The sequence below is a fragment of the Nesoenas mayeri genome (genome assembly GCF_963082525.1).
Source record: "Nesoenas mayeri genome assembly, chromosome: 26".
In the NCBI taxonomy this organism is placed as follows: Eukaryota; Metazoa; Chordata; class Aves; order Columbiformes; family Columbidae; genus Nesoenas; species Nesoenas mayeri.
The window spans coordinates 1,933,102-1,955,026 of record NC_137552.1 but is presented as its reverse complement, the minus strand read 5'-3'; the positions used below and the strand labels follow the sequence as shown (position 1 = coordinate 1,955,026).

At 62.2% G+C, this 21,925-nt stretch overlaps 2 protein-coding genes across 2 annotated transcripts; both read left to right on the top strand.

Annotated features, from left to right (window-relative positions):
* Positions 1-156: 156 nt before the first annotated feature.
* On the top strand, positions 157-8,708 carry DCAKD (dephospho-CoA kinase domain containing). Its single transcript, XM_080359840.1, has 5 exons — positions 157-946; positions 2,968-3,085; positions 5,068-5,271; positions 7,083-7,170; positions 7,589-8,708. The coding sequence occupies exons 1-5, from the start codon at positions 905-907 to the stop codon at positions 7,872-7,874; spliced, it is 738 nt and encodes a 245-aa protein (XP_080215966.1). The 5' UTR covers positions 157-904; the 3' UTR covers positions 7,875-8,708.
* A 7,134-nt stretch (positions 8,709-15,842) lies between these two features.
* On the top strand, positions 15,843-21,165 carry C1QL1 (complement C1q like 1; the record flags this gene model as incomplete). The annotated part of the gene is made up of 2 exons (XM_080359808.1): positions 15,843-16,454; positions 20,986-21,165. Exons 1-2 carry the CDS (start codon positions 15,888-15,890, stop codon positions 21,163-21,165), a joined length of 747 nt encoding a protein of 248 aa, XP_080215934.1. The 5' UTR covers positions 15,843-15,887.
* Between the last annotated feature and the right edge of the window lie 760 nt (positions 21,166-21,925).

Below are 21,925 nucleotides of genomic sequence, written 5' to 3'. Positions count from 1 at the left end.
GGCATGCCGGGACGGGTAGTCTGCCCGGGCATGCGGGGGCCGGCCGGCGCCGGGACCGGGACTACAGTTCCCGTCGGCCTTTGGGGGCGTCCCGGGGCGGGGCTGCGGGGGCGGGAGCGCTCTCACACCGGAGCAGCCGCGCGGGGCCGCCCGCCGCGGCGGAGAACTGCGGCCGGTCCTTCCATCTCCCGTCCCCGCTGAGGCCGCGGTGTCTGCGCTCCCACCCGCTTCCTGCCCGAGAGGGCGGATCGACCCCAATGAGCGCAGCGCCGATTGGTTGGGACAGGGACCCCACTTCCTTTCAGCCAATAGGCGGGCGGGACACTGCGCTGCGCGTGAAGCCGGGCGGAGGGTGAGTGGGTGAGGGCGCCCTGAGGGGACCCGCTCCGGCCCGCGCCCCCAGGGCGGTTCATGGCGGCGGCGGCTTTTTCCGCACCCCCGTGACGAGTGTTCCATGATTTGCCTTTTAATCGCAGCGCCCTCGAGCCGCACACCCGGCGGGTCGGCGCTCCGGGCCCCTCCGGAGCAGCAGGAGCTCGGGGCGCTTTGGGCGCCGTCCCGCCCCGCGGTGGCTCCGGGTCCTCCCGCAGGGCCCCGTTCCCGCAGCTCGAGCCCCGCGCTGTTTCCCGCCTGAGCCGCCTCTGGGCTCCCGTTCGGGTTCCGGCTCTGGCTCCGCCGGCGGGGCAGATACACCGGGAATCGGCGCCTTGGGGTGAGCGCTCTGGCTCCCGTTCCGCCGGCAGCCCGGACCGGGCGCTCCGCCCCGCGCCGTCCGGACCGAGCGCGTCCGGGGTTCGCGCCGCGGGTGTTTTCGGTTATTTCTAAGTGACCTGTTTGAAGAGAATATGTCATAAATCTTTGTCAGCTAGAAGAATAGGGTGCGGTTATATAAGACCGTGCCTGAATGCACATCTCCCTGGACACAGCCCGAAAACTTCAAAATAAGGTAAAAATCTTGGACACGGCGTCTCAGATCCAGTTCACTAAACCAAGAACCTTAGACACAGTTACATAGTTTACAAAACTAAGAATCTTAGATACGGTTTGCAAACCAGAAAACTAATTCAACCATAAGAAAACTAATTTGAACTATTCGATGCAAAACTTATTTCAACTATAAGATGTACAAACTCAATTCAGCTCTAACAGTTCCGGAGCCGGTCCCGGCGCAGCGCACGTTCCGACCCCCGGGGCCGGTTCCGGACACACCCGGCGCTCCCGCCCCCGGCGGCGCTGCCGGCAGAGCCGGGTCCGGGGGGGCGGGAACCGCGGCTGCGGGAGCCGGTCCCGCTGAGGCCGAAGCGCCGCGGTCACTGCGCTCCAACCCGCGTTTGCTCCGCACGGGCGGGGGTTTGTGTGTCTGTAAAACGCCCAGCGAGGCGGCCGCCCCAGGGCTGAGTGTCCCCGCGGTGCCGGCAGAGGGCGGATGAACCTGCGCGCAGCGCCGGGTCCAACCCGCTGCGGTAGATCCGGCGGCCGCTGAACCGCCCCGAGCCCCCGCCACTCGGGACCCGCCCCGGGGGCCGGAACGCGCCCGCAGCGCCGCTGGGGTTTGCGCCTCCTCTCGCAAAGCTCCGCTGGTTGTTGCGGGCGCCGTTCTGGTTCCCTTCGAGCTCCCCTCGTTCTGCTGGAGTTGCCGCATCTGTCCGCCCGGCGCCGCGGGAGGAAAAGCGCCCGTGGTGCGGCCGCGGGCTGCGGCGGCTCCGGCAGCTGCGGGAGAAGCGGCGTTGAGACGCTGCCGGCCGGTGCCGGGGCTGCTGCGCCGCCTCCTGCTCCTCCCGCTGCTGAACTGCAGCTGCCACAGCACTTAGAGCTGCTGGCGAACTGCGGTTATTGGAGAGGAGGTCGTAGTGTGGAGGGTGATGGTCTCTTCTCAGCCCCGGCGCTGCCCCATGTCCTGGAACCTCATCTGTCCAGCCCTCCAGGGCTGGTGACTCCAGCACTGCCCTGGGCAGCCTGTTCCAATGCCCCACAGCCCTTTGGGGAAGAAACTGTTCCCACATCCAACCTCAACCTCCCCTGGCGCAACTTGAGGCCGTTTCCTCTGCTCCTGGCGCTTGTTCCTGGGGAGCAGAGCCCGACCCCCCTGGCTCCAAGCTCCTTTCAGGCAGTTCAGAGATCAGAAGGTCTCCCCTCAGCTCCTGTTCTCCAGCTGAACCCCCCAGGTCCCTCAGCCGCTCCATCACACTTGTGCTCCAGCCCCTCACCAGCTCCGTTCCCTTCTCTCCACTCGCTCCAGCTCCTCAAGGGTTTTGTTGGTGTGAGGGGCCCAGAACTGTCCCAGCATTGGCGGTTTGGCCTCCCCAGGTCCCAGCACAGGGACGGTCGCTGCCCTGGGCCTGCTGGCCACCCCAGTGCTGGTACCAGCCAGGATCCTGTGGCCTCTTGGCCACCTGGGCACACGCTGGCTCATGTTCAGCCGCTGGCACCAACACCCCCAGGCACCTCCCAGCTGTTTCTCCCGAGCCTGCAGCATTCATGGGGTTGTTGTGATCCACATGCAGGACCCTGCACTTGTCCTTCTTGAATGTCAATTGGCCTCACTTTTCCTCACCTGGACCAAGCTGTTATCTGAATGCTTCCCCTTTTGTGACTGATCCTGGGTCACCATCGACAACTCTGCCCGAAATCTCACTAATTTAGGTTGCTGTGGGTGAGGCTGTGGTTTGATAAGTGCAGGTGCCAAGGGGCAGCAGGTTTATGTTGCTGTAGGTAACCTGCAGCTTGAGCTGTGCACCCAGAGTCAGGGAGGCTTCATTTAACCCAACACCGTTCTTCAGTCTGTAAAACAAGTGTCCCCAGCTCAGAGAGGTGCCAAAACCATCCTAAAGTCTTGACAACGCCTTGAGAACGTGTGATGATGAGCTTTGAGTGAAGTTGCCTGTTTGGGATTAATATTTGCTGCGCACGACGTGAACAAACTTGACGGAACAAACCGTTTTCAGGCATTTTCTCTTTCCTTTTCAGAGCACCATGTTCCTGGTCGGACTCTCGGGCGGAATCGCGTCGGGGAAGAGCACGGTGGTGGACGTGCTGCGGGAACTGGGCTGCGCCGTGATCGATGCCGATGCGATTGCCAGAGAGGGTGAGTTTGGCGCAGTTGATCTTTCTCCCGACGGTTCCCCTGACAACTGGGTTTGATGCGGGGAAGCGCAGACGGCAGAGGGTGCTCTGGGTACGCTCGATAAAGCATTTCCCACTCCATGAAGCTCCGTGGAGCCGATGTCTCAGGAGGGAGTGGAAATAGGATGTATTTTTAATAAAGCAAAAAAAAAATCATGTCCTAATAAACACCTTGGGGAGATTTTGCCCTGAGTTTTCCTCTTCTGGACTGCAACACTTCCCAAGTTTGAATGTTTCTGGGCAAAATAAGTGCAGTTTTCTGTAAAGTGGGTTCCCTCGGCTGATCTGGTGTCTCCCACAAGCCCCAGGACACCTGACATGTGGATCACTAACACGCCTGAAAGAGAATTTCCCTCTGTGCTGCATGTTGCTTGGTTGTGAATACTGAGAGATTGGACTACAAAATGTCTTGTGCCTAAAAAAAAGAGGGTCCAAATATCCAAATGTGAAAGGAGGTTGTAGCATGGAGTTTGTTGGGCTCTGCTCCCCAGGAACAAGCGCCAGGAGCAGAGGAAACGGCCTCAAGTTGCGCCAGGGGAGGCTGAGGTTGGATGTGGGAACAATTTCTTCCCCAAAGGGCTGTGGGGCATTGAACAGGCTGCCCAGGGCAGTGCTGGAGTCACCATCCCTGGAGGGCTGGACAGACGGACATGAGGTTCTCAGGACATGGGGCAGTGCCAGGGGTGGGGAATGGTTGGACTTGATGATCTTGAGGGGTTTTTCCAACCAAAACGATTCTGTGATTCTCTGATCCCGGCTCAGAGGGGATTCAGTCTGTGCTGCTCACCTCACCCGCCTCTCACCGCTCTGCGAACATGCTGCCCTGGCTACCGAAAAGCCCCCGAAATCCAGATCTGTCTCCTCAGCAGGGCTGGAGCCAGCGCTGCTCTCCCCGATGACCTGTGCGATTTATGGGGTGAGATGTTAATCCCCCGGTACGGCCGGGATGCCGAGGAGAGCAGCGCTGGCTCCAGGAGGGGCTGCTGATTTGGTATGCAGAAGGTTTCGGGTCTGCAGCGGAGCCGTGGTGCAGGAGGTGTCATTTTGAAGTGCCTGCGCTTTTTCTGTTTGGTGAAGAACTTACCGTGTAGCCACCAAAAGCCGTGATGCTCTTAACATTTTATTGCACTGTAATTCCCATGGAGGTGTGGAAAATTTGCTGGAGGTGCTAAAAGCCCTCGGAGACGGTAGGAAAACAATACAGATACTCAGTGTCGGTTTTCTACCAATCACTTCATTTTTCTCCAATTCCTTTTTTATATGTGTTTATTTCCTGGACGGGTTTCTCCCATCCTGAAACTGCCTCGGTGTGAAATTCCACGGCAGAAAGAAATTGGTCTTAAAGACTTTTATTAGGTTGGCCTGAGGTTACAACCTGTGGCAACATCCCTGGATTTTGGAGAGAAAATTATATACGGTCTGTTATGCTCTGTGGTTCCCCTCAGCTTGATCTTAATTATGGTTTTATTACTGCGTCTTTTTGTTGGTGGGGTTTTTCTTTGGTGGTTTTAAAATCATACATTCATGTCACGTCAGAGTCCCTGCAAATACCTATTGGGAATTGATCTTTTGGGAGGTTTCTGTGTTCATTCTGCTGAAGAATTTGGTGGCAAAAGATGGTAAAAAAAATGTTCAAAAACACTTAGGAGCAGCCTGGTTGTGTTCACCCAGCGCTGGAGTTTTTGGCCAAAATAAACCTGACGCTGCTCCTGGTCCCTTTAGGGTCTCCCTGCTCGACTCGTGGCCCCGCAGCCCTGTTTTGCCCGATCTGGGTGGGTGTTCGTGGAGCCGCTTCCCTGCGGTGCCGATAGCAGGTGCAGCGCCGAGCCGAGGAGAATCGGCTCGGTTATTTAATGAGCAAAACTCATTTGAGGCCGATCGGTGATGCGAACACCGCCTGCGCTGTAAAACCGGCTCTAACCTCTGGCTGTTTAACGTTCTCAGTGGTGCGGCCCCACTGCAAAGCCTACGGGCGGATCGTGCGTTGCTTTGGCACCGAGATCCTCTCGGCGAACGGAGAGATAAACCGCGAGGCTCTAGGAAACATCATCTTCTCCCAGCCGGAGAAACGGCAGCTGCTCAACTCCATCACCCACCCGGAGATCCTGAAGGAGATGCTGAAGCAGATCTTGAAGTATTTTGTGCGAGGTAAGAGCCGCGTCCCAGCACCACGAGGCTTCGGCAGGAGCCATCACCGCTCGCTCTGCCTTTGGCTTTAAACTGGGGACAGGGAAAGAGAAAAGGAAGCAGCGCTGAGCGATGCCCTTTGTGCTCTGCCACCGGTGGCCTCTTGCGCCGGCGTTTGGAGGATTCATTCCTGCCTTTCGCTGCTGCCCTTTGCCTTCTCTTGTGTGGTTTAAAGTACATCTGCAGGGCCTGAGAAAAGCATCGCGAGGCCTCTCTGAGATCACTTACCGGATAATGTCACACCTGCTGAAATCACCAAATATTCTTCCCTGCCCCCACTCCTCCCTCCGTGAAAGCCGCGGAGCCCTTTTTAGTCTCGATAAGGTGAGAAACGGGCTGACAGCCGTGCTTTCCAAAGTCCCGCTTTTTTTCCCCTGATAAATATAACAAATACAGCTGTCAAACTTGGTCTAATCAAATGCCAGATAAGATCACCAGCTGGTTTGGAGGTCTCCGCGTAGACAGAAGGACGTCTTAATAGAGTCGGGCTGGTTTTGTGGAGCTTATCAAAGCTGAGCCCTGTGACAGCTGAATAGGCTGGTGCTGGGGCTGCTGTGGGGCGAGGAGGAGGAGGAGGAGGAAGCAACAGGCAGGAAAGCAGGGAGCTAGAGATGGAGTCTTGAACCCGGGGCTGCGGATGCCGTCCTGCCCCTCGGCGAGAGCACCGGGTGCCTTCAGCAGGCTGCTTTGTCCTCATTAGTCAGGTTTTAATGATTTGGGATAGCTGGATTTTGTCCCCGAGGATCGCTGCGTGAGGAAAGCTCTTATCGATCAAAGTGGAGGGCAGCGAGAAGCCGCTCCGGGTGGAGACGCCGGTAAAACGGCGCCTTGTTGGACGGTGGTGTCTTTGTCAAGGATTTTGCTGCCGTGCTCAGCTCGCTTTGGGGGGTTTGGGTTAGAAAGAGGGGACAGCAGCAAAACTGGAGGTGTCCCCATGGGTAGGGGACACACAGGGGGGCAAAGTCCTGACTTAGAGCTTTCCGCTCCCCTGTCCCACTCCCCCAGGCTCATGGGGTGCACCCCACGTCCCCAAATGGCGCTTGCGAAGGGCAGAGGCACGTGGGGAGCCTGCGGTGGGATGAGTGGTCCAAGGGGACACTGAGTTCCCCTTCATGGGCTGCTCTGCATGGTGGAGGCATTTTAAACCAAATGTGGCCAGGTTTGGTGAGGTTTTGGTGAGGTTTCAGGACCTGGGGCTGTGCCTGGAAGCAGCTCTGCATTTCAGTGTCACGGCTGTGCCAGATCTGCAAGGGTTTCCTTTGCTCTCTTTGGAAAAATGGAACCGTTTAGCCAAAAGCTTTCCAAAAAGGGAAGAAAACTGAGCTGGGAAACACGGGTTGAAATGCCGGCAGCCTGGCAAATGCTGGAGATGCGGAGGAGAGCGGGTTCTGCTGTGGGCACCGCTCCCCCAGAGAGGCAGCACCGGCGGCGTGACGGCCGCTTGTGCACAGCCGCTGTCGTTCGAGCGTCTCCTTTCAGCTCCTCATTATATTTCTGCAGCTTCACCTTTGGGCTGAAATCGTTCCGGTTAGGGTTTGTTGGTTTTGTTTGGTTTTTTGCTTTCCCTCTGGAAGCTTGGAATGAAACTGTTCCCTCCCTCCAAGAGGGAGGAGGGCGAACGGGCTGTGCTCTCCTCCCGCTGTAACCGCGGAGCCGCAGAGCTCTCCCGCTCGCTGGCGCAGCTGTGGCCGCGGTGCACACGCAGCGCGGGGGGTTTGGGGACCCCAGTAACGCCGGTCGCCTTTTTTGGGGGGGTGTTGTCATTTCTGCAGGCTACCGCTATGTGATCCTCGACATCCCTCTGCTCTTCGAGACCAAGACATTGACCAAGTTTATGAAATACACGGTCTTGGTTTATTGGTAAGTGCCATGTGAACCATAATGCTGCCACCTCTCTTGGAGGGTGGGGGGACTGTCACGTCCCTCCTACTCCAGGGAGGATTTGGCTCCAGCCCCGGAGCCTCCTCTTTTCTGTAGACGTGAGAAGCGACACCTTCTTTATCCCAGTGTACCAGAGGCTTCTTACTGAGGTTTCCCCAAAACTGGGCACCCTTGCACAGGGGAGATCTCTGTCTTTGGGCTTTCCACGGCAGGGCAGGGTTTGGGGTACTGCCCCGGCGTTACGTGCCATGGGAACACTGAAAACACGCAGCGGGTCAGCGCAGGCAGCGCTGGAGGTGCTGGCTCCACCGATCTGAGCGCAGGATGGTTGCGCCAGCTTTGAAATGAAGCATTGCGGGGGGCACCCCACCTCAGTGCCGCCCTCCCATCCCGGCAGTGACCCGCCGACGCAGCTCTCCCGGCTGATGCGGAGGAACGGGCTGTCCCGGGCGCAGGCAGAAGCTCGTGTGGCCGCGCAGCTGCCGCTGGACCAGAAGCTCGAGCTGGCGAGTCACGTCATCGACAACTCGGGGGACCGCGAGAGCACCCGGCGGCAGGTCCTGCGGCTGCACGCCTGCCTCCAGGGCTCGCGGCACTTCCTCTGGGCACGGCTGGCGCTGGGCGCGGCGCTGGCCGGGCTGGCCGGGCTGTCGTACCTCCTCCTCCAGCGTCTCATCTCTTAATTCACCTCTTCTTTTTGTCGCGGGAGATGCCTGAATTCCCAGGTTTGAAAAGGGCACCGAAAGGCCACGTCTCTTAATGAGCTTTGCCGGCTGAATGCAGACGCTGGGATGAGGCATCTCCTTGCAGACTTCCCAAGGTGAACGGAGGGTGTTTGTTTTCTTTTCCGGCACCATCTCCTTCCTTCCTGCTCAGGTTCTTACCCACCAGCTGTGCCTGTGGCCTGGGACCGTCACCTCACGTGGCTGCGGCCCCTGGACAAAGCCCCATTAGGACTGACTTAACCTGTCTTAAGCCTTACTTTATTGAACGGTTATGCCTGTACAATCAAGAGGCTTGTGCAAGCATGACAGGGCAGGGCTGTTGCGTGAGTTGCTTTGCTGCTTCTTACAGAGCTTGCTTAGAAACTGCTAATACAGAACTCGCTTAAAAACTGCTAATACAGAGCTCGCTTAGCATAACTCCATTTGCCGCAGCCTTAGGCCTCAAGCTGCAAACTTTCACCTTAATATGTCCCATTTTTTACTTATTTAAGCAAAGGAGGGTCCCAGAGCCACTACGAGCCAGGGAAGGGAGCTGGGACTGGCAGCAGAAGCTGCACTCCCAGAAATGAGAAAAGGAAAGACACATCTAGAGATGAAAACCAGCAGAATGTGGGAACTCACTGAGGTTTTGGCTCTTGCCAAGGACTTTTTCAGCTTCCCAGCTGCAGGTGCAAATAGCAGCTGGGAGAACAGACAGGACAGCACCTGATTGATGTCCAGGCTGGTCAATGAGAGACAAGCGCCCGCAGAGATAATATTACAATTGGCCCAAATTGGTGCGCGGGGGGTGGGAAACTTGGATTTTCAGGGTATAGTTGCCCAGGGATTTGTTTGTTCGGAGTCCTTCTCCGGAGGCACCGGCCGCTGCACCTTTCCCATAAATTATATAAGAGGAATCTCTGGAATTTGTGCCTGAGACTGTGCTTTGGGAAACCTGGAGCGAAGAAGCGTCTTTAACTCCTCATCACCTGCTGCGGGTCCCCACGGTGGGACTCGGTGAACTTGGCCCCCCCGTTTTACCCGGGGGGATGTGTCCTCACCCCTGTTTGTGCCGTCACCGCTCGTGCGTCGCCCCCGGTTTGGATCTCAGGGTCTGACGCCACCCAGGACCCGCCTCACCCGGCCTCATTTGCTGCTGTTTGAGTTTCCTCGGGCGGTTTCCCGGGGGGAAGCGGGTGCGGGCGCTTCCCCTCCGCTTTAATAAACCACTAATTGTAGCGGCTCCCGCGGCTCCGCGCCTGCGAGCGCTGCCGGTTCCGCCCCGTCCCCAGCTCGTTGGGATGCGGGGGCACGGCTGCGCTGGGTAAAGTTCAGCGCACGCAAGCGGAGCTGGTGAGCGCGCTCGGGCTTTTCCCCAGCGACCCCCACTGAGCTTTTGGGGGGGCCGTGGCTGCGTGTCGGCAACGGGCATGTCAGCCCCGTCCTGCTGCCACCATCCTGTCCTGCTGACACCCCCTCCTCTGCTATCACCCCCTCGTCCTGCTGCCGCCATCCTGTCCTGCTGACACCCCCTCTTCTGCTATCACCCCCCATCCTGCTGCCACCATCCTGTCCCACTGTCACCCCCTTGTCCTGCTGCCACCCCTTGTCCTGCTGCTCCCTTGTCCTGCTGCCACCCCTTGTCCTGCTGCTCCCTTGTCCTGCTGCCACCCCCTGTTCTGCTGCCACCGCCTGTCCCCATGTTTTGAGCAAGGCGGGTGTCACCACCCTCTGTGTGCAGAGGTCCCCGGGGTGCTCTGGGACACTTGGGCTCTGACCCCCGCTTCCCACCCACCTGGGCTTGTTGTCCCAAGCAGGGACACAGCGGAGCTGGGCAGCGTCCTCGCTGTCCCCAGCCTTTGGGCACAGGGACATTCCCAGGTGTCACAGCCCTGCCTGTACCTCTCTTTGGGGCCAGGCACCCATCCCACCCCCTCTGAGCCCAGCCCTGTGCCTGGGGATCTCGTGTCACTTGCCTGGGGACACAGGGTGCTCCTTGGGCACCTCACCTTCTCAGGCCACGCCGGGGGAGCCGTACGCAGGGACTGACCCTCCGCCCGTCCCCGGCCCTGGTCTGAACAGCCCGTAATTGCAGTGGCGGTGCTGGGAGTCCCTCGCAGCCATAAATCAACGCAGGAGCAGGACGGGCTCAGCCCAAGATAAGCTCTGACTGTCACCGTCCCCCCTCCCTCCCGCCGCCTCCGCGATAAATGGGGCTGCGATGAGGCCGGGGGACACGGAGAAAGCGAGACGGGCACCGTAATCGCATTTGGCGCTCGGCTCCTGCCCTGCTGACGTTCACCAGCGCTAATGAGTTTAGTGGGGCTCAGTGGACGGTTCCACGGGGACAACGGCGAAGCGCAGCGTGTCACCGGGGCTGGCCTGGCCTCGGGGTGCCCGCTTTGGGGGTGGTGGGTGCCTGGGGCTGTGCTGGGGGTCGAGCCCCCTGGGTGGGCTGCGTGTTGGCACCCACCCCAGAGCCTGGTGCTTGGACACACAGCCCCCCTGTGGGTGCTGATGTTCCCTGTGGGTGCTGATGTCCCTCATGGGTGCTGTGTGACACCAGCCCCAGCATCACCCCAGCACCCCCAGACCCTCCCAGGTCCCACTCCTAGCCACCCCCACCCTTGGGGACACACTGGCAGGACACCCCGTGTCCATGGCGGTGGCATCGGCAGCTCCATTGATGGCCGTGGAGGGGGCAGCGCGTGTCCCAACGTGGGGGGGACGCCCTGGCTGAGCCCCTTGCGCTCGTGATGTGGGTGCTGGGGGTGACCCAAAGGTGCTGGGGGTGACCCAAGGGTGTCCCCAGCATCCCCACATTCCCCGTCCCCGCTGTGTCCCCGTCCCCGCGCCGAGGCCGCCCCCGCTCGCCGCTCCTCCCGCCATCGATCGGGGCTGTGTGAGCAGCAACCCCCCCGCGCCGCACACCCCAAATATTTACCTGCTGCAAATGGGATCGATGGCGCTGCGGCTGACGGGGACTCGTGACAGACGAGCGGCCGCCCTCCCGCTGCACCCTGTCCCCAGTGTCCCCCTCCCGCTGCACCCCCTCCCCAGAGCACCCCATTTCCAGTGCACCCCGTCCCTGGCACCCACCAGGCAGGTGGGGGTGCAGATGTCCCAGGGCTGGCAGGTCCCCCCACACGGGGCTGTAGGGACAGGGTGACATCCCCCAGTGGGGACTGTCCCCAATACCCAGGGAGGATTGGACCCCAAGGCGGGGACGGGTGGAGGGGTTGAGTGTGGTGTCACCACATGGCATCAGTGTCACTAGTGTCACTGCATGGTCCTGGGGTATGGCACAGTGTCACTGTCACTGCACAGCCCCTGGGGTGTCACACGGTGTCACCGTGGCCGCTCAGTCCCACTCGTGTCACATGGTGCTGCGATGCAGCCCTGCGGTACGGCACAGCATCACTGCTGCTCCCCGGGGTGTCACATGGTGTCACTGTCACCGCACAGTGCACAGGGTGTCACTGTCACTGCGGGGCCGCTGGGTGCCACGCAGTGTCACTGCAGCTCCCGTGGGTTGTCACACAGAGTCACCGTCAGTGCCTGGTCCATGGGATGTCACATAGTGCTATGTCACTTCATGGCCCACGAGGTGTCACCCAGTGTCACCGTCACTGCTGTCCCGCAGTGTATCACCCAGTGTTGCTGTCACTGCGTGGCCCACGGGGTGTCACCCAGTGTCGCCGTCACTGCATGGCCCGGGGTGTCACATACCGTGCAGGACACTCCCCGGTGCCACCCCCCGAACATCTTGTGGGCTGTCACCCAATGTCACTGCACACCCCAGGCTGTGTCACACCCCGTCCCCACCAGCCCTGGGGCACCCTGGGGACAGCACAGCAGGTCCCAGCAGCCCAAGTTCCCCTGGGGGACCTGTCCCCAATCCTGTCCCCTCCACCCGCCCTCCCTGCTGCCAGGCGAGCAGCCACTTCCCGTCACTCAGCAGCGCTAATTAGCCGCGGTGCTGGCAGCCCTTAATTGCCGCGCGGCGGGAGGGTGGCCGGCCCCGCCGCAGCCATAATGAGAGGCAGTGACGGGGACAGGGACGGGGTGGGACGTGCCACCCCTACCTTGTCCCCCCACCTGCAGCTGGGCTCCCCCACGGGACAAGGGACAGTGCCAGCGCTGGGCTGGGCCGTGTGGCACATCCTTGTCCCCAGGGCAGCCAACCAACCTGGTGGCTAACTGGCCAATCAACTAGCCAACCAGCTGGGTAGCCAACTGACCAGTTAGCTAAGCAACCAGTTAGCCAACCAACCTGTTGGCTAACTAGGTAGCCAACTAGTCAGCCTGCCAACCAGCCAGATGGCCAGCCAACTAGCCAGCCAACCGACCTGTTGGCCAGTTCGCCTGTCAACTAGCCAGCCAGCCTGTTGCTCAACTGGCCAGCCAGACAATCAAGCAGCCAACTGGCCAGCTAGCCAACCAACCAGCTAGCCAGCCAATGCACCAAGTAGCCATCTAGCCGGCCAGACAACTGGCTAGTCATCTATCAGCCATATAGTTGGCCAGACAGCTGGCTACCTGCCATCTAGCCAATCAGCTAACCAACTGGCCAACTAACTAGCCAGCTGGCTAGCCAAACAGCCATCTAGGTGGCCTTCAAACCAAGTAGCCAGTTGGCCAACCAGCAGTTGGTCAGTCTTCTACCTGCCAACCAGCCACTCAGCTGTGTGGCTAGCCAGGTAGCCAACTGGCCAGCTCTCTAGCCAAGTATGCAACCAGCCAACGAGCCATCTGGCCACCAGCCAGCCAGGAGCACCCTCTGCCCCGTCCAGCGCTGGGACCCGCCGTGCTGTCGCCTCCATCCTGCAGCCCTGTCCCCAGGTTCATCAGCACAGCCTGACATCGGGTCGTTAGTTCTGCCTCTGGGTGCTAATTAGTGCTGAGCCATGAGCATTCTGTGCCTGGGGTAACCACGGCAGCGGGGGACACAGTGCCACGAGTGCAGGGTCCGTGTCCCCCTGGCCACGCGTGGTCCTATGGGCAGCAGCAGCTCCCGCTGGCTGCAGCACCGGGAGGGGAAACTGAGGCACAGCGCAGCCCCGACCCCCCAGCCCCTGTCCTGCCCCAGCTGCACTCACCCTTCCCCAAACCCCCTTAACGAGCTCCCCAGTGAGCACTGGGGGGTTGGGGGGCTCAGCCACCCCCAGGCCGAGCCTGCACCCCCGAGCATCAATCAGCCCCCCCAGCCACCAGCGTCCCCCCCGGCGTCACCCACCCCCATCCCCGCGTCACCAGGCAGAGCAAACAGCCCCGGGCCGGGCGCATCGATCGCGGGAGCTGCTGTTTGCTTAACCTTTGCGGAGGAGCTGCCGCGAGTGAGCTGTCACCGCAGCCACCGCTGTCACCGCTGCCACCGCAGCCACTGTGACCATCGCAGCCACTACAGCCACCACTGTCACCGCAGCCGCTGTAACCACCGCAGCCACGACAGCCACTGCTGTCACCGCTGCCACCACTGTCACCTCAGCCACTGTAACCACCGCAGCCACTACAACCACCACTGTCACCACTGTCACCACAGCCACGGTAACCACCGCAGCCACTACAACCACCACTGTCACCACAGCCACTGTAACCACCACAACCACTGCTGTTGCCACAGCCACTGCAGCCATATCAGCCGCTGCAACCACTGCAGCCACCACTGTTACCGCTGCCACCACTGTCACCACAACCACTGCAAGCCACCACAACCACTGCTGTCACTGCAGCCATCGCAGCCACAGCGGCCACCGCAGCCGCCACTGCTACCGCAGCCACTGCTGCCACTGCAGTCACTGTAGCCACTGCCACCACTGCCTCCACTGCTGCCACTGCAGTCACTGTAGACACTGCCAACACTGCCGCCACTGCTGCCACTGCCACCACTGCTGCCACTGCAGTCACTGTAGCCACTGCTGCCACTGCCACCACTGCCACTGTCACCTCCCAGCTGTGTCCCGTTTCCCAGCCGTGACCCAGCAGTGTCTGTCCCCATGGGGATGGAGCCAGCTCGGGGGCTGCGCTGCATCCCCATGCAGGGGTTGGGGGCAGGAACAGGACAGGGAGCACTGTGGGGTGTTGTCCCCATCCATAGGGTGCTGCTGCCCCAGGGTGGCACTGAAGCCATCCCAGCTCTGCCACCAGGCTGTAGGGACACAGCCTGGGGACGTGGTGTCCATGCCATGGAGACACGGTGACTCATGGCGGTGAGCCCTGGGGTGGCGGCCATGCCATGGGGACACAATGACCCATGGCAACGAGGAGACCAGGGGCTGTGGCCCCAGCATGAGGACACAGTGACCAGGACCAGAGATGTCCCCAACCCTCCGGGTGAGACGATCCCTTGACACAACCAGGGCACGCCCATGTCCCCTGTGTCCCCACCACGGCCACCCCGTCCCCACGCGTATCCCCCTGCCCACCCGGGCCACCGCGGCATCGCGCTGGCGGGTGACTCACGCAGCCTGTGACCTCGCCGAGGCGTATTTTTAGGCGCTCGTTAAAAAAGAAGGATAATGAGGTGGGAGTGGGGGACAACAGTTGAGAAAAGAACCAGGGAAGGAGCTGGTGACATGACGGTGACAGCTTGGGGGGGACATGGGGCTGGCAGCACACCCACCCGAAAACACTCTGCCCCCCCCAAGCCTCGTTAAACCCCCAGGAATAATTGCCTCCTTAAAGGCGACTAATTGATTTTCGCACGCTGATTAAATTAAAGCCTCTGCGGGAGCTGAGGGGGACGCGGGGACGATCGATGTGCTGCCAAGTGTCCCCTTGGTCCCTCCCCTTTTTGGGTTGGGGGGCTGGGATCTGTCCCCCACATGTCCCCTGGGGTTTGGGGACATCGCACTGGAAGGGGACGCACCCCCAGGGTGGGGTTTTGGGGGGTGTTATGATGAGGACGCACCCGCTGGGAAGGCCATCCATGGGCACCACTGGGGTTGATGCCACCTTGGCATTGTCACCCAAGGCCACCAAACCACCGCGGCTCTGGGAGCAGCCCCGGGGCTGCACTACGCCTGTGTCCCCCCTACCCCCTCCGCACCGCGTGTGTCCCCCCCGGCCCCGCGTCCTTCGCTCACCCCCGGCGCTGGCGGCGGCTGTCACTTGCCATCGCGTCCCGCTGTCCCCGCCGAGGCTGATGGAGATGGCAGGCGACGGAGCGGGCGCAGCTGCGTTGTCCCCGTGTCACGGGCCCGCCGGTGCTCAGCCCCGCCGGGGACGGCTCTTTGGCGTGGCCGTCACCCCCGAGCACGGTCCGCCTGTCCCCGTGGTGGCACTTGCGTGTGCGTGGTTGTCACAGCAGCCTTTACCGCTGGTGGTGGCATCCCGTCCCGCCACCCCATGGTTGACCCCAATGGGTGCTTGGGTCACCTGAGCTGTCCCACAGCGTGGGTCCCCTGAGACCCGGGGAAACTGAGGCAGAGAGGTGGGGGATGCTGTGGGAATTGTCACCCGTGGGTTTTCCCCTGTGGGGACACAGGTGACAGGTCCCAGGGGGTGTCCCCAGCTCCTGGGCACGGAGGCGACCGGAGCTCCAGCCCCCGTGGGGTCGCGGCCGCCGGGTCCCCGGGTGGCACCGCCCCGTGGGGACAGGGCGTGACTCGGGGTGACCGAGGGGTCCCCAGCGGTGGCGGGACCGGGTCCTACGGAGAACGCGGGGGTCGCGGGTGAGGCGGGGCGGGGGGGGCGCAGGGGTGGGCGTGGCCGGGGCGTGTCCCCCCCGCCCAGTGCGCTGTGTGGGCGGGGCCAGGGCGGCGGTGGGCGTGTCTCGAGCGGGTGGGCGTGGCCTGGGCGGCGCGGGGCGCACCGGAGCCAGCGGAGCGCAGCGGAGCGGAGCGGCCGCCGCCACCCCCGACCCCCCCCGCCGCCGCCGCCCTGCTCCCCTCCACCGGCACCATTGCCACCCCCGGGCGACAACGCGCCCCGGCCGGGCGGCGGCTCAGCCTGGGCCGGAAAACTTTGCTGGCGGCCGCGGCGGGGGTGGTGATGGTGCTGGTGCTGGTGGTGCTCATCCCGGTGCTGGTGAGCTCCGCCGGTACCGACGGCCGGTACGAGATGCTGGGGACCTGCCGGATGGTCTGCGAGCCTTATGGCCCCGCCGCTGCCCCCCCGCCGCAACCGGCCGAACGCGGCCCCCTCCCGCCGCCCTCCACCCTGGTGCAAGGTCCCCAGGGCAAACCGGGGCGACCGGGGAAACCGGGACCGCCGGGACCGCCCGGAGAACCAGGACCGCCGGGACCGGCGGGGGCGCGCGGTGAAGCGGGACGACCGGGACCCCCGGGATTACCGGGACCGGGGGCTACGGGTGTGGTGAGCGCGGCGACCTACAGCACGGTGCCGCGCGTCGCCTTCTACGCCGGCCTCAAGAACCCCCACGAGGGCTACGAGGTCCTCAAGTTCGACGACGTGGTCACCAACCTGGGCAACAGCTACGACGCCGCCTCCGGCAAGTTCACCTGCGCCATCCCCGGCACCTACTTCTTCACCTACCACGTCCTCATGCGCGGCGGCGACGGCACCAGCATGTGGGCCGACCTCTGCAAGAACGGGCAGGTAAGGGCTGCCCACCCCGGCTCCCAGCCCCATGGCGGGACCGGAGCTGCCGCTGCCCCCCATGCACTGGAGAAGGGCTCTGGGTGCTTCCATGAGTGCTCCATCCTTTTCCCAGGGGTGATAACAGGCTGTGGGTGCATCCCTGAGGTGCCCCATCCTCTTCCCAGCCCTGGAGATGGGTCCCCAGGGACCCACATCCTTCTCCCAGTGACAGTGGGGGGCTCTGGGTGCATCCCTAGGGTGCCCCATCCTTTTCCCAGTCTCAGAGATGCACCCCCAGGGTGCTCCATCCTTTTTGCGGTGGCGATGATGAGCTCTGGGTGCATCCCTGAGGTGTCACATCCTTCTCCCAGCTGCAGAGCTGCACCCCCAGGATGCTCCATCCTTCTCCCAGTGACACGATGGGCTCCGGGTGCATCCCCAGGACGCCTCGTCCTGCTCCCGGCTCCAGAGAAACATCCTCGGGGTGTCTCATCCCTCTCCACGCCCTGGAGACGCAACCCTGGGATGTTCTGTCCTCCTCCCGGTAGTGATGCTGGGCTCTGGGTGCACCCCCGGGGTGCCACATCCTTCTCCTGGTGACAGCAATGAGCGCTGGGTGTGTTCCCAGGGACCCCCATCCTTCTCCTGGTGACAATAATGGGCTCTGGGTGCACCTCCAGGACCCCCATCCTTCTCCCATCCCCAGAGAGGCTCCCCTGGGTGCTCTGTCCCCTTCTCAGTGCTGGGGACATGCACTGCCACCACAGCCGTGCTGCCCCGATGTGTCCCTTCGGTCCTTTCATCGGCTCCGCCGTGCCTCTGGGGTGCCTCGGGGTGTCCCCGCCGTGTCCCCAGGGTGTCCTGCCCTCCCCACTGTTGTCACTCCCCAGGGGGACAATGTCTGTGGTGGCCCGGAGGGGACAGCGCCTGCCCCACCACTGGGTGCTGCACCCAGCCCGGAGCCAGCTCTGCTGCCGCTGTCTCAGCAGAGATGTCCCCTGGGGACACCACGGGGGGGACACCCCCAGGCTGCTCCATCCCTGTCCCCCCATCCCTCCCAGCCCCACCATCCCCAAATCCTCCCGACCCCCACACGGCCCCTCCAGCCCCGCGGTTTTCGGGTGCTGCCCCGTTCCCACACCGTGTCCCCTCCGCTGTGACTTGAGACGTGGCTGCGACCCCCGGAATGTCCCCCGGGCTCCATCCCCTCAGTGTCACCGCAGCCGGTGTCCTCGCCGGGATTCATCCCGCTCCCGCTTCCCATCGTGTTCTCCCGGCATCAAGCCCCGCGGCGCATCCCCGTCCTGGGGACGTGTGACACCAAATAACCCCAAACTCAGTATCAACCCCAAAAAAAGCCGGGGGCGGGGGGAGCAGGAGCCCTGGCACAACCACCGTGCGTCACCCTCGGCTCCAAAAACCTCCGAGCCAGGAGCGCAGTCAACACCGGAGCCACTTGCCATTTTTTCTCCATCCAAACAGTTTAATTTTATATTTTATTGCATCTTTTTTTGGTCATTTCCAACCCCTCAACCCCAAATTTTGGGGGGTCCCAGCAGCGCTTGGCACCGCTGCCTCATTCTCCCAAGCAGCATCTGTATAACTCTGGTCTGAGCATCCCCATAAAAACCCACCTCACCCCTTTTTTCCTCCACCAAAATCCCACCCCCAAAATATTTTTGGGGACCCCCCGAAAACCTTCTCACCTCCTCCCACCCCCCCGAGCCCCGATCCCCACTGCTCGGTGCAGGATCGATGCTCCCGGCCGCTACCAGATGAGTTTCCAGAAGCTACGGAGCCCTCGTCGAGAGGAGCCGCGCTCGGGCGGGCGCGCGATGCAGCTTAATTAACCGCTTGTTAATTACTAATGAGGTATCGCCACTCCAATATTTATAAAGAAGCGGTTTGGAAGGCGGGAGAGTTTAAAAAAGATACCCCCAAAATGCTCCAAAAAAGGGGTTAATAAGGGGTTTATTATGGGAAATCCCCCATCCTGGCAGAACTGGGGGTGCCCCCAGGCAATGGAGGTCGATCCCAATGGAATTAGAACTTGGGGACCCCCTCCCGGCTCCCCACTTTCCTCCGGCGCTGCTGGTTTGGGGCGCAGCCCATCACCCCTGCGTCAGGGCTGGAGTTAATGAGAGCCAGGGGAGCTGCTCCTGGGGGTTAATTAGCATTAATTATTCGTATTTGTATTAGCCAGGAGTGGGGCGATGGGACTGGGGGGAGATGCTGGATGGGCGGATGGGGGGGATGGAGCCGAGTGGTTTTGGGGTCCCTGTGGCGGGGGGGGGTGTTCTGTCCCCGCTGTCCCATGTACCAAAGCTGTGGCTGCACTGCGGCTCGGGGGGACACAGCACCGGGGTGTCCCTGTGGGTGGGGGCCTGGGGATGGTCCCCAAGCGGACTGTGGGGACACAGGGGTGCACTGGGGCACATCCAGCGCCATGCCTGGGGGTCTGCGCTGGCACCCGCTGCTGCACTTGGGGTTTGGGGGGCACCCGCTGCCATGCATAGGGGTCCTGGGCTGCGGTGGCCGGGACACTTGGTGTCCCCAAGGTGCTGAGTGTCACTGTGAGTGGCTCAGCCTGGACACGGGTGCTCCCCGCTCTGCCTGTGTCCCCCTCTTGGGTGCAGCCACGTCAGGGAGCATCCCCAGCCCACGGTGTGCCCAGGGCGGGTGACATCACCCCAGCATTGTCACTGGGGTCAGTGACAGCGGCTGCTGGGGGCCGTGTCCCCCACAGTTCCCACCTCCAGGGGCTGCGTGTGGCCGTGGACGGGGGAAACTGAGGCACGGAGCAGGACGAGAGGGACAAGGCCGTGGGAGCAGGACGCGGTGGCAGCCCCCACCCCCTGTGCCGCTGCAGTGCCGGGAGCGGCTCAGCCCGGCCCCGGTGCTGCCATTTATCTTCCCTGGTTAGTGCCAAGGGCTGGCGGGCGCGCGGTGACGAGGCAGCTCCTTAACGAGGGAAGACGGATGACACCGGGCGGCTCTGGCTGCGGCGGGGGGGGGGACAATGGCAGCAGAGCCCAGCACCAAATGGCTTCTCCTGGTTCTCCTTCCCCTCTGCTTCGTCCCCAACTCCTTTTCCTTGGCAAGACCCCGCCAAGCAGCATCCGCTGGGACTGGGGCGCTGTGACCGACTGAGATTCACTGTCCCCCGTGGGGACGGGGACCCTCGTGGTGGTGGGGTAGACACGGGGTGACTTTTAACAGGGTGACAGCGTTGATGGTGGCACAAGGGATATGGCTGCATGGGCAAGAGCGAGCCCTATGGGACCACCTGTTGGGCCATCAGTAGGTTCCAGAGTTAACAGGGTCTGACCACGCCCTCACCAGCTGCCTGTGGGCTCGGGGAGACGCAGCTGCATTCCCGGGGGGAGGGGACCCCTGGGGCCCCCGTCCTGGGACCAAAGCACAGGAATCCATGAGGACACCCCTCCTACCCCCCTGGCCCGGGACCCCGGAGCCGCTCAGCGCTGCCTCCCCGGCGCCAGCCAATTAAGAGCCCATTCTTGTCAGCTGTAATTAGGAGCCTCTTCTCCCCTGTGCATTGCTTTTGCATTTCACTGGGGATTTTACCTGCCGGCTTGTCACTGTCACCCAGCGCCGCGTGATCTCCCCGCAAGGCGCCGGCAGAGATTTGATTATCCAAATAATTCAGCCGCGGCAGCCGGCTCCAGCCGCGGAGCTGCTTTGCCTGGCGGTTACGGCACCTCTGGCTCTGCCGGCTCCTCCTGGCCTTGTCCTCCGGCACCGAGGAAATATTTATGGGGGGAGCATCCCGCCCCACAGCGGGTTGGGATCCGGGTGAGCAGTGAGGTTTGTTTTTGGGAGTTTGAGCTCAGCCCTTGCCACCCGTGTGATGCCCGTGAAGACGTGTGGGGATGCGCTGGGTTCAGCAAATTGGTTTGGGGCTGGGCCGGGAGACGGGGTCCTGTGGTTCTGCACCCGAATCTGGAGTTGGGGTCTGTGTCTGAGATGTGGTTCTGCATCTGAAGCCAGAGCCAGGGTCCTGGGTCTGAGCTGTGGTCCTGCATCCAAACTGGGAGACGGGGTCCCATGTCTGAGACGTGGTACTGCACCCGAATCCAGAGATGGGGTCCCATATCTGAGCCATGGTCCTGCACCCGAATCCAGAGATGGGGTCCCATATCTGAGCCATGGTCCTGCACCCAAATCCAGAGATGAGGTCCCGGGTCTAAGCTGTGGCCCCACATCCGAATCTGGAGATGGGGTCCTGTGTCTGCTCTGTGGTCCCGTGTCTGAATTTGGAGCTGTGGTCCCATGTTGGGGCCGTGGTCTCGCACTCAAATCGGGTGATAGTGTCCCACATCCCAACCCAGCCCCATGGTCCCACGCCTGAGGGTGCTGGCCCGGGGAAAGGCTCTGAGCGACGCTCGGAGAAGCCACCTCCATTTGTGACCCACGGGTGGGGACCGGGGACACCCTGAGCCACCCGGGGCTGCGGGCGGTCCTGCTGGCTGCGGATGAGCCGGTCCCCTGGGTGTCCCCTGAGGCGGGTGCCGCGGTGTCCCCTGCGCAGGTGCGGGCCAGCGCCATCGCGCAGGACGCCGACCAGAACTACGACTACGCCAGCAACAGCGTCATCCTGCACCTGGACGCGGGGGACGAGGTCTTCATCAAGCTGGACGGGGGCAAAGCCCACGGCGGCAACAACAACAAGTACAGCACCTTCTCCGGCTTCATCATCTACTCGGACTGAGCCTGGACCCACGGCATCACCCCACAGCCCCCCCAAACTCCACAGCATCGCCCCACAGACATCCAGCCCTATAGCTGTCCCCTGCAACCATACAGCCCCGTGGCAACACCTTCTAGCCCCACAGCGTCGCCCTGTGGCCCACTCAACTCCAGAGCATCACCCCACAGCCCCCTAAACCCACAGCAGCACCCCACGGTCCCCCCGACCACATAACATCCCGTCATGCTGCTCCAGGCCATCTATGGGGTCCCCAGCCCCCTTTCCCCTTCACTTACCCCATGGCTGCTAATTCGGGGTTGGGGGGCTGTGGAGACTGTAGAGATTGGGGACCCCCCTGTGCTGCCCCCACGTACAACAAGTACAGCACCTTCTCGGGCTTCATCATCTGCTTGGACTGAGCCTGGACCCACGGCATCGCCCCACAGACCCCCCAACCCCACAACCTCCCATCGTGCTGCTCAGACCATCTATGGGGTCCCCAACCCCCCTTTCCCCACCACTCACCCCACAGCTGCCAATTCGGGGTTGGGGCAGCTGTGGGGGTGTCAAGATGTCGGGGACCCCCTTGTGCTGCCCCCTGCGCCCATCCCTGGCCGTGCACCCGCTCGGCCCCACGGCTCCCGCTGCTCCCGCGGGCGATGCCGGGTCCCCGCCGTGTACATATGTACAGGACACACACATGTCTGTACGGCTCCCCCGCCCCGCTCGGGGGCTGCGCTGGGCGCGGGGAGCCGCCCTCGCTGCCCGGCCCCGGGGCGAC

Coding starts and splice junctions, on each gene's coding strand:
- DCAKD (XM_080359840.1), top strand. CDS start 905: ATGCACATCTCCCTGGACACAGCCCGAAAACTTCAAAATAAG. Junction 947..2,967: donor CCCGAAAACTTCAAAATAAG/GTAAAAATCTTG, acceptor TTTCCTTTTCAG/AGCACCATGTTCCTGGTCGG. Junction 5,272..7,082: donor CTTGAAGTATTTTGTGCGAG/GTAAGAGCCGCG, acceptor TCATTTCTGCAG/GCTACCGCTATGTGATCCTC.